General features: G+C 37.1%; 2 protein-coding genes across 3 annotated transcripts in view; both read left to right on the forward strand.

The window, feature by feature from the left end:
* tln2a (talin 2a) overlaps positions 1-2773 on the forward strand; it is a 47379-nt gene extending 44606 nt beyond the window's left edge. For both annotated transcript variants that reach the window (XM_052561656.1, XM_052561657.1), the window contains one exon: positions 825-2773. In XM_052561656.1, coding sequence (XP_052417616.1) covers positions 825-953 — 129 coding nt within the window. In that variant the 3' untranslated portion in view covers positions 954-2773. The remainder of the gene's footprint in view (positions 1-824) is intronic.
* Positions 2774-5999: 3226 nt separating this feature from the next.
* Positions 6000-12060, forward strand: LOC127961807 (tropomyosin alpha-1 chain). Its single transcript, XM_052561079.1, has 10 exons — positions 6000-6294; positions 6611-6736; positions 8950-9083; positions 9811-9928; positions 10055-10125; positions 10213-10288; positions 10391-10453; positions 10566-10635; positions 11073-11151; positions 11746-12060. Exons 1-10 carry the CDS (start codon positions 6181-6183, stop codon positions 11747-11749), a joined length of 855 nt encoding a protein of 284 aa, XP_052417039.1. The 5' UTR covers positions 6000-6180; the 3' UTR covers positions 11750-12060.
* The last annotated feature ends 141 nt before the right edge of the window (positions 12061-12201 follow it).

Raw genomic sequence — 12201 nt, forward strand, 5'->3', positions numbered from 1 at the left:
AAATAAACTTTCCATTGGTGTATGGTTTGTTAGGATTGTTAAGACAATATATGGCCGAGTAACAATTATTTGAAAATCTGGAATCTGAGGGTGCAGAAAAATTTAAATATTGAGAAAATTGTCTTAAAGCTGTCCAAATGAAGTTCTTAGCAATGCATATTACTAATCTAAAATTTAGTTTAAAAATATTTACGGTAGGAAATTCACAAAATATCTTCATGGAACATGATCTTTACTTAATATCCTAATGATTTTTGTCATGAAAGAAAAATCGATCATTTTGACCCATACAATGTATTTTTAGCTATAGCTAAAAATATACCCAGCGACTTAAGGTTTTGTGCTCCAGGGTCACATTTATATAGACAATGAACTATGCGTAAATATCCTATGTAATACAAAAATACTCTGAATAATCCTAACTGCATCTTTAGGTTATTTTTACTGCTGCTAATAATAATAATAATAATAATAATGGCAATAATAATACTTATTTCTTATTATTATTATTATTTTTCTCCTTCTTATTAGCAGATCAATAGATAGATGTATAATAAAAAATAAATGTCATTTAATATATGTAGACAACAAAATGTTTGCTATATAATAAAAATAATAAACAAATAATAATAATACTGTATTTTGAACGCGTATTCATAATTTTATCTTTCTGACTTCCCATACATTTTTTTTTTATTAATTATTATTGTTTTAACTGGAACTAATAATTATAATATCATTTAGTATTTTAAGGTTATACTCTCCCATATTGGCTTTGTTCAGTTCATATTTCATATGTGTTGTCCTTTGTCTGTTTGGCCCAGATTATTGCTGCTCAGGAGGAGATGTTGAGGAAGGAGAGGGAGCTGGAAGAGGCCCGTAAGAAGCTAGCGCAGATCAGACAACAGCAGTACAAGTTCCTGCCAAGTGAACTCCGAGAGGATGAGGACTAAACAGAAATACTAGCTTCCCTTTGATCAAATTATCCACCATTTGATTTTTGCCTTCAGGACACATGAATTTCAAAAGTGCAGTCCATACGACAAATACTGAACTGATGAAGGGTTATTGATTCAGTTGACTGGATTGTGAATTTTTAAATATTTAACCTCTTGAACATTTCAAACCGTCTCGTCTCTTTAACCGTAAATGTGTTCATCACCCTCATGAAGAAGCTTCAAATTTCTGGCATGAATCTGAATTTGTGAATGTGTGCATGAAGATTTTGGAAGCACATTACCATGTGCTCAGAACAGCCAGGTTTACACTTTTGGGATCGGAGTGTTGAGGAAGAAATAAATGAACTCCGTTCGATTTCAGTCGTTTAAAATAAAGCATTTATTGGGTTTCAAACAAGGTGGAGACTTTGCTTACGTCATTTAAAGTCAAGAAGAAAAGAAACCTGATTTTAAGAGACTCCAGTTGAATGTTTAACATTTGTACATTTTGTAATGGTGAGATACATTTTTATGCTTCACTTTCATTGCTTCACTAAGTATACAAATAAAGATATTTATGTAGACAAGCAAATGTGCGAAAATGTGCAATGTAAAACAAAACCACTCAGAATAAGTGTCTAAAATGCATCATCTCCAATGAATTCTTCTTGCTGCCCATACGCTTTGAGAATGTAATGAGCGGATCTAGTGATTGGTGGATTAAATCGAGAGAATCAGAAAGCCATACTAACCTCAGAGGATCTGTGGAAATTCCATCTCTAACCCCATAGAACTGATGTTATACCACAGTAAAATATTTCTTACAAGAATGAAATCCAAATACTGAATGTATATTCAATTATAATGGAATCGCTCCTATTGTTGTTTTGGGCACAAGGATGTATGTTCAAAAGGACATGTTGTTCTTCACTTTATGTAGAGCCAGACATACTTTGAGTGACTTTTCTTCTTTTGCTGAAATGACTGGCCACTGCAGTATTTTACAGTGCTGTTTGTTGCTGCTTTTATTTTCTCTTCATTATGTCTTCTTTTTCTAACTATTTTTCAGATTTTTGACCTTATGCTCTAGTGTGTCTCTTTTAAGCTTGTATTTGGTCATATGCAACTCTGGAAATCTGTTAGTGCTTTATTGCTTTGCCACAGCAACTCTTCAGTCTCTGGCTTTATGTACATTTAGTTTCAGTGCCTTAGTTTATCACTGTCAAATGAACGTATCAGTTCTCTGACTGTAGGAGACAAGATCAGGTGTTTATACAGTATTCTGGCTTGCATTCACCATAGTGTGTGTGTGTGTGTCTCTCGAAGCTGAGATGCTGCTAATCTGTTACTAATTTTGTGCTCTGATGCTCAGAGTTGGAATGGTTCGAGTTGGTAATTACTACAGAAAGTCATTGTCATAAAGTGGCCTGTGAAACTCACTTTAAGCAGTTCCCCCTTTAGATCTGCCTAGAAAGTGTCTTGTCTACTTTATGTTGCTGTAATTGTGTATGGCTTACATACAAATGTATGACTGTATGTTAAGACAGCACACTTTTGTACTGCATTTCTTGTGCATGCTCCATTACATTTAATGGCAGAGTTGAAGAATGGGCTAAATGTTGCCAGCTCATGCATTGTCTAGACTAAAATATTAAGAAAGTCCTGAATGTGACTCCACATTTAGTGAAAACCAATTGATTTAGTTTTATTTGTGGGTGTCTTTGAATGACTGCCTGTAAGAGCACTGCAGTAAATCAAGTTATACATGTAAAACTTCTGCATATATGGAAGAACATTTTAACTGAAAATAAAGGGTTTCAATTTAGTTCTCTTCACATGATGTTCGTATGGAATGGATTTTTTTTCTTGGTTTTTTTTTTTTGCACTATTGACCTGAACGTGAAAGTGACAATGAAACTGAATGGTATAATACTGCTCATGCACTGAACAGTTTTTAATTTAAAACATTTATTTAAAAAAAATATTTTTAATGTTTCCCCGACCGTGGTATATTAGAGAATGAACTCTCACAAAAACATTTTAATTCATTAAAGTTGTATATTACAAAAAACAATTCGGCCTTGCGTCCCTGTCACTTTTTTTTTTCTCTTTTTATTCATTTTGAATGTGAGCTTAATGTGTACAATAATAATAATAATAATCTATTAATACGGTGTTAATTGCGTTATTATTATTATTTGTGTTGATACTTTTTTAATTCATACAGTTTAATTTTATAAACCCATTTCAGCATGTAAATAGATCTAGGGAAGAATACTGGAAAATGTAGTATAATTAAAATTAGTAGTGCGGTTGTAAAAAGTGTTATTATAAAATGGTTTGTTACTATAGCTGCCTGCCATTAAAAAATAATTTAAAAAAATTGTTAGTAAATAGGTTCACTTAAAGGAAAATAAAATATGCATGTTCGGTATTAGTTCTTCTGAGGCAAGGAGTAATACGCTTGCAAGCTTGAGTTTTGGAATAATGTTCTACGTCGTCATCTGTAAGTTTATGCAGTCTCAATTTAGAAGGTTATAGATCTCTATGAGGCCAAATAGAATCAACATTGCCTTTTATGTACCATCTCCCCTTCTTCCACATATGCTTTGTGATATGTACATACATCTAAAAGAAGTACATCTCAGTGATTTGTTAAAGTGACTGACACAAACATGGTCTCTCTCATTTAGAGCATTTACTCAGTCTTCTGTTTCTGTCTGCAGTTTTGCTGTTATTCTGAGCTATTCATTGCGGTGGTGAACTGAGATGAGTAATCTGCCACTACAGATCAACTCAGTATGACAGTACTGCCTTAAGTTCGGGCTGACTGCTTCTTTAAGACACTGGCATGGGGGCAGGGCAGAGCTGGTATGTCTTAGTCAGCATGAGGGTATGGGGCTATATTGGGTGGGATCACATACTCGAGAAGGTGCTAATTTTAGTCCCCTGTGGGGAGATGGTCATAGCAGATATGCATGTTTAAAGATTTACAGTTGGTACAATTAGAATTGCAATTGGATTGGCAAGTAAAACTGTCAAATTTCCTCAAACGGTAGATGTTTTCAAACATAAGTTTCAAGCATTAGTCTGTATAACTTCTTTGGGAGAGGAGAGGATGGTGAGAAGTACACGCATTGTGTATGGTTTTATGTTATATGTGTAATACTTACCCTGCCAACATAATGGAGTTTATGGCTGTTTAATTCCCTTGCAGCATAACAGCAGCTCTTCTCTCTCCAGCACACATACTTTTATCTTGGATCTCAGTAAACAGAATATAACTCTGTGTACCAATTTTACCAGTTTCCATTATAACTACATTTTCATTTTGCAGGTTTCTGTAAACGAATTCAAATTATATTGCTTCAAATTGTATTCAGATGATACAGAATAGTCCAATCAAAGCTATAGCTTATTCAGCAGCATTCAGAAAATCTTGAAGTTGAATCAAAGGCATTTAACAGGTTGAGGTGCCAGGCGTAAGTGCGTTGTTGAAAGGTTTCCGCCAAGAGGAAGCTTTGCACGTCTGTTTGAATGTCTCTGGATATAACATGCTAATCTGATCATTCTTAAAGCCTAACTGCAGAAAGCAGTGAGTAAAAGAATGAAACTAGAATTCACTTTTAGAAATCCAAGTTGTTTATTGGTATATGGTTCCAAGAACCTCTAACATTGATGAAAACTAGGTTCTCTAGTGGGAAAAGTTTCTTGATATTAATAATATGTTCTACACAATAAGAAAAGTGTTCTTTTAAGAACCGTTCACAGAAAAAATGGTTCTATAGTGTTGCTGCAAAAAAAATATTTATTTTTTATTAAAAAACTGTAGGTGATCATAATCAGTCTCATGAAAGTATGCATAATAAATAATTAGTCATAGATATACAATTCAATGTGCATATATTTTCCCCCTAATGCTAATGTTAGACCACAATAGCAGAAAAAAAGTCACATATATTCCATGCATACTATAATGAATTACTATAGTAAAAATGCACCTACATAACATTTTTAATAGACAATGATCAAAAACACAGCTGTGTGACTCAAGATTAAGGGTAGCTGTGTGTGTAGAAAAGCTCGTCTTAAACAGCTAAGAAGAGACTGTGGCAGGTGCTTCCTTCAGGAGGGGAAGGGTAAAAATAACCTGGAGTTGAGTTCATGGTGTGGGAATGTGAGAGTATAAGAAATTAATATTGAGGGCAAACACCTCAGCTTTGAAAAAGGCTGTGTCTGGTGATCTTCTTATCCAAAACCCCGTTATAAACTGTGGAACAAATAGCAAACAAAAGCAAACCATTATCTCTTCTAACTTGCAAGAATAAGAAATCGGAAACGAAGTAACCTCACTGCTAAGTGAAAATGTTTTAAATGATGTATCAAAGCTCAAATAGAGGCGTTACGTGTGGCTCGTATCCTCGCGGCATGGCTGGCAGCTGTAGCTTTGCCACACGACACGTCGTTGTGATTCCAAGAGATTTGGGGGGGTTTTACCGTGGCCAGTTTAAACCAGCACGGTGCTTGGCAATGAATGCAAGCGTGCTGAGAGATTGCTGTTCTACAGCCACCGTATCTAAAGCCCTTCAGATTATGAACAATGCCTGAGGGACTCGTTGACATGTCTCTCTGACCCAGAGATAGTAATGCCTTCCCTTAAGATAATCACTTTCATGAGCCCCTCCTGTCGTGTGCTGTATCTGTATAAAATCAATCGATTTTTTTCTCTGTAAAGACTCTTAGTTTTCATTGTAAAGAGTTATTGATGTGGGGGGAAATCTTTTTATTTAACCAGCCCAAAAAAATGATGTTGGGGTTCGCATAATCAGCGTTTTGCATCAATTGGACAACGTGTAGCCTAAATTGCTTCCCGGACAGTTTTGCTCCTCTTCCCCCATTTTCTTTCCAGGTTCAGGGTGTTAGAAATAGGAACACGGCCCCCTTGTAAGACGTCTTGGCCCTGAGATCCCATATATAGGCATTTCAATGGTCAAATGTCTGAGGGCAGCGAATCGCCGTCCAGAACCTTAAAAAAAGACGCGACGCAGGAGGAACCGCTGAGGGCCGTTCCCAAAAAAGTATTGGGTGTCTAGCGGAACTTCTCAGGCTTCTGTGAAGGCACATATTTGACAGGCTACAGCGAGACCAGCTCGCACTCCAGCTCAGCGTTCAGTTCAGCACAGACGCTCATCGCCTCTCTCAGTCCAGTGTTTGGTGCGACCACCCATACACAAACGCAGCCATGGATGCCATTAAGAAGAAGATGCAGATGCTCAAGCTCGACAAGGAGAATGCCTTGGACAGAGCAGAGCAGGCTGAGGGCGACAAGAAGGGAGCAGAGGACAGAAGCAAGCAGGTTGGACATGAATCGGGCGCTCGTGCATTTGGGTGTCTCTTTTGCACCTTTATGAAACAGACTTTACATTTTGTTTTTACAGCTAATATGGCATAATTACATATTTAATAAGCTTTTCGGTTTCTATCCTATCTTGTATTTTATTTTTAATTCTACTTTAACTTTTTCATGTCAGATGTCTCACTGCTACAGTAGACTAGTCTATATCTGTTTTATAGGCCTGTATTGTTAACTTATGTTAATTGCACATGTAATGCATAAACGCAGCTGGCAGCTGTTCTTGTCTCTTATATTGACACACGTGTTTCTCCTGTAGCTCGAGGACGACCTGGTCGCCCTGCAGAAGAAGCTAAAGGGAACTGAGGATGAGTTGGACAAATACTCTGAAGCCCTGAAGGATGCTCAGGAGAAACTTGAGCTGGCTGAGAAGAAAGCTACCGATGTAAGCATTCAGGGAAACTTAGGGTCTCCCGTCTGATGTCACGCAACCTGCACCTAGGCTATCCCTGCTAGACAGACAGTCTTCAACTTACTATACAGCTTCACCCCATTTCATTTTTACCATGACGTAGTACTTCGGACATTGTTTTTACCGACTAAACTTTATCGATAGTAAAAAGGTGATAGGTAAAAATTGATTGCCTGAATGCACTGTAAGTCGCTTTGCTAAATCCATACATTTATTTATTTAATTAATTTATTATCGGGAACTTCATTAAAAGAAAAAAGAAAAGAAAAAAGAAAAGAAAAAAGAAAAGAAAAAAGAAAAGAAAAAAAAGTATTTTAAAATGACGCCGGCCATTCTTAAATGTAGCCTATTTGCACCACCTGGTAAACGAATAGCCTACCAAGACCCAGATGGTTAAGCAGTCTGCCATATGTACAGTTGCAGGATAGTGTATGCAAACGGCGGGTTAAATTTAGTAGAGCGCTTTATAAGGAAAGCATCTGGGGGTTCGTTTGCACACCTACAAGCGTCTCAGGGGTCCGTGTAGAATTTCACCTCACCCTTGCTGGATACCTAAGACCAGCGATCACCCATGAGAAGCTAGTTTGATAAACGATCAAAATAATTATATTATCTAATAAAACATATATAAGTGAATACCTAGGATTATAAATAATAATAAAAACACCCATTTGTATATATGATACAAGGTGATAAAATATTAACAGTCTATTATGTAGATTTTTGGCACGATTTTATTTTAATAATCAGCGTATAGACTGATAATTATTCCCTGACTTTCGGGGAGGCAACTTCTGAAGGAATTTCTGTCAGTAATTCTGTGGCCGCAGTTCCAAAAGAATCGCCTTGGCTCCCCAAAGTTTGGCGCCACAAGCGAAGTTTGCTAACCTTCAACTATCAAAGCCTTCTAAACAAATGTAATAAAGGTTTTACTGAATAAACATTCATTTAGCGCACCTTTGTAACAAACTTTATAAAATTTTAAAACGCATTAGAAGCTGCAAGCTTTTAGCTATGTTAAAATACTTTTTGCAGTTTCTTGGAAATTCAGGCTTCTCGACAGAGGGTGTCATTCAAAATAAAACCCCAAAATACCCTGTTCACTCTGAAACAATTATTCACCTCAATGGATTTCCAGTGGATTGTGGTCGACCTGTATTGCAGCAACATTTTCACAAGATGGCGCTGTACGCCGCACAGTTAACATGTCAGTGCAAAATCTGTAAAGGCAACAAAGTACAACAAACAAAATAGGCAGAGAGATAAAAATGCATTTAACAACAATGCAGTTTTGATCACCTAATTTATTACATTGATTTTTTTATATATATATATTTATGGCAGTATCCATCTTAGCACAATATTTATGGCATTATCCATCTTAGTGATAACACAGGAAACTGTTGACATTTTTGACATTTCATTTAATTTAGGCAATAAGCAGGTCATGTGGTTAAAAACGATAATACAGCCTAGATCCTCTGACTTCCGGTGTTTGGTAAAGCGTTACCAGTCGCTGGCTGGGAATCAGGGTGGGCTGTTTGCGTTACTGGAGCGCCGTTAACACTCCGTGATACCCCGTCCAAACAAACCGCAGGCTTCGTGATGGCTGCTGGTACGGCGTATCTCGACGCTGTGAAAAAGAAAATCAGGTCACTGCAAGAACAAGCAGACGATGCTGAGAGCCGAACACAGAGACTACAAGAGGAGCTCGAGACCGAGCGCGCTGCCAGGCAATCTGTGAGCTTACCATAATGATTTAAGTGCATTAGTAGGCCAACTGCAGCACGGTTTCGCATAAGGTTACATTAAGAGGCGGAAAAATACTAGGCAATCATTCTAAAATTATGTTTAAACAACGTTTTTGTCGTTAGAAAGTTCTAAATAATTGATTGCGCACTGGCGCGTAATGGATGGAGAGGGCGGTGCTGCTTTTTGACAGGTGACGTCCTCCCATCTTTAAACAATGTTTTAATGTTTCCCGGAAAATTAGTAGACGCTAGCATTTGAATGTTGTCAGGTATTCGTCAAGATATCGTATAGCACTTTTAAAACCATAGTACGTAAAACGATAGTGTTGTAAGTTCTAGACTTTTTTCTCACGAAGGCGCTGTGTAAACCTGTTGTTAATGTAGACTAGACTAGATTAGTGCACTGTTGGCTCATTACTCGTTGTGTGTGCGCAGGCTGAGGCCGACGTCGCTTCCCTGAACAGACGCATCCAGCTGGTTGAGGAGGAGTTGGATCGCGCCCAGGAGCGTCTGGCCACTGCTCTGCAGAAGCTGGAGGAGGCTGAGAAGGCTGCTGATGAGAGTGAGAGGTGTGTAGGAAAACTCACAGGCCACTTATTATGACTAGGGCACAAAACAAGCTCTGGGATTCTTAGAAAGAACTTTGAAAATCTGGAATCTGAGGGTGCAAGAAATCAAAATATTGAGAAAACGGTCTTTAAAGTTGTCCAAATTAAGTCCTTAGCCATGCATATTACTAATAAAAAAATAAGTTTTATATATTTAAGGTAGAAAATGTAAAAAATATCTTCATGGAACATGATCTTTACCTTGTATCCCAATGATTTTTGTCATAAAAGAAAAATCGATCATTTTGACCCATACATACTGTTGGGTATTGCTACAAATATACCCATGCTACTTATGACTGGTTTTGTGGTCCAGGGTCACTAATATGTTTTTATTTTCCCAATTTTATTTTTATTTTTTAAATAAAATTTAAAACCACTTTATGGCATTTTTTGCATTATATACATTTTTGGAGTTACAATTAGTTTTTTTTAAATATTATAGTTTTTATTGCAGTTAATTGAATATCAATATATTAGATTTGGTCAGAAAAGTCAAATGGCAATGTATGAATTTAATTAGGTATGGGCCAAGACATCTGACATAGGATAAACTAAAATTACATTTTAAAGGGAGGATATAGACTCTATTACTTTGATGCTTAGTCTAATTCAAATTGATAGTTTATTTTAAACATATGCATTAGGTCTCATGATTATAATAACACCCAAACCCTGTCTCTCTCAGAGGCATGAAGGTCATTGAGAACAGGGCCCTGAAGGATGAGGAGAAGATGGAGCTGCAGGAGATCCAGTTGAAGGAGGCCAAGCACATTGCTGAGGAGGCCGACCGCAAATATGAGGAGGTCAGTTTTCTCTCTCTCTTTCTCACTCTTATCATTTATTATGAATAAATGCTCCAGAAATGCAATAAACAATCTCTTAATCTTGGGCAATGTAACACATGTTCACTTCTTTGTGATTGCACACAGGTGGCCCGTAAGCTGGTGATTGTTGAGGGTGAGCTGGAGCGTACTGAGGAGCGTGCTGAGCTCAATGAGAGGTAAAAACAAACAAATGTAACACTTTTTAAAAACATGTTCTGTGTGTAATTTTTTTGTCTCAACTTTTCTGTCACTCTCACTTATAGCAAGTGCTCTGAGCTGGAGGAGGAGTTGAAAACTGTGACCAACACCATGAAGTCTCTGGAAGCCCAGGCTGAGAAGGTAAGCGTGTAAATGTTATGTGTACGTGTGAATTAGTTAATGATCATCTTTGCATATTTGTTTTACATGTGTACATCTCTCCTATCTCTTTCCTGTCTACAGTACTCCTCTAAAGAGGACAAATATGAGGAGGAGATCAAGGTCTTGACTGACAAGCTGAAGGAGGTGAGTTCATTTAGCCACCATCTTGTGTGTGTGTATGTGTGTGTGTGTGTGTGTGTGCGCGTGTGTGTGTGCGCTTACATATAAGAGGGCCTGACATCTCTCTGTGTTCCAGGCTGAGACTCGTGCTGAGTTCGCTGAGAGATCAGTCGCCAAGCTTGAGAAGACCATTGATGATCTGGAGGGTATGTCAACTTGTACCTCACTGTTGCTATTAGACAAGGGTTAAATCTTTAGTTACATTATAATATCCTTTGAATATAAGGTTTAGGTTTGTTTTGAATTTATCTGCTACAATTAACAGTTCACATAGTGATTTAAAAGGATATGCCTTTAAATTAGCAGCGGTACATATCACCACTGCTAGAAAGTACTAGAATTTAGGTATTTGAGAGATTTTATTTTTTCTTATGATAAAGGAAGGTCATTTCACTTCATTTCATTTCTGTTGAATTACTGTTTTCCTAGTCTTTTCTTTTATCTGTCTCTCTCTGACCATTTGTCATTGTTCAGTCTGCCTTGGCACTGCTTCCTTTTCCTTATTTTCTTGTTTCTCCATTCTTTTCCATTCCTCCCCACTCAACACCCCTCGACCATTCTGGCCTTTAATTGGCTACTTTAGATGAATTGTATGCTCAGAAACTCAAGTACAAAGCCATCAGCGAGGAGCTGGACCACGCTCTCAACGACATGACATCCATGTAACTATCACCACATGTTACTCGTGTTCATGTATGAGAGTGTGCACACCTGTTTGGTTTAATAGCATTTCCAGTTTCTCTGTCTGCTAGTATAATCACATTTTCAGGTTTGATGGCAGATGTTTGACTGAACCCAAGTATTAAGTTTAAAGCCTGCTTGACAAACCTGTCTATTGATTTACTTGGTTTAAAGATGAAATGAGATTACACACACTGTATTTCATCTGGAATGCATGATGACTCTCTTTTTTTTATCTCTGGCATGCCCCTTGTTGTTTGAGATCACCATCTCTCAATTGTTTCAACTGGTTTTCTTTCTTTCTTTCTTTTTTCTCATTTATTTCAACTAATTTTTAAATGTAAACATTGTTTACATTTGAAACAACTTGCTAAATGATTTTTATGAGAATAAAAAAAAAATAACCTCAGAATGCCTGATGTAATCATTTTCTCACATGCATTAACATACTTGTTGTGTGATGTATATTTATGTGACACTGACAGTCTTTTTATATTTCTCGCATGTCCTTTTATTGTCATCACATCACCATCTTTCATTTGTTTCATCTCGTTTATTTTTCTCCCCCTGCACAGTTAAATTTTTTACATCTCATCTCTGGCTCCGGGCACCGTCTGAGCGGCAGGTCTTTCACTTCCTCTGTATTTCTCTATTTTTCTCTGTTGTCGCTTTTCTCCATCGCACTATTCTCAGTGGGGATGGAGCTCTCAGTTCTATAGTCCCATCACTTGTACAGAAATTTGTAGCTTTCTGTAAAATAAAAGTTCCTCCCATCTCTGTAAGCTCCCCACTCCTTTCTCTCAAGTATGTCTTAACTCTTTTGATTTCATATGTCTTTAATTTATTGTCAGGAAGCTTGAATAAAATCCAAACAAAGCTCCTTCTCATCACCTTATGTTGCTTCTCTCTTCGATAGTACTGTTTCTGTGCCATTGTAAATACTGGATTAAAAGAAAGATCTTATCATTAACTTTAACAAACCATTCTGGGTAAATGCTTTTGGAACTAACAACTCTCCTTTAATCTCTTCT

The sequence above is a fragment of the Carassius gibelio genome, chromosome B7 (genome assembly GCF_023724105.1).
Source record: "Carassius gibelio isolate Cgi1373 ecotype wild population from Czech Republic chromosome B7, carGib1.2-hapl.c, whole genome shotgun sequence".
NCBI lineage: Eukaryota > Metazoa > Chordata > Actinopteri > Cypriniformes > Cyprinidae > Carassius > Carassius gibelio.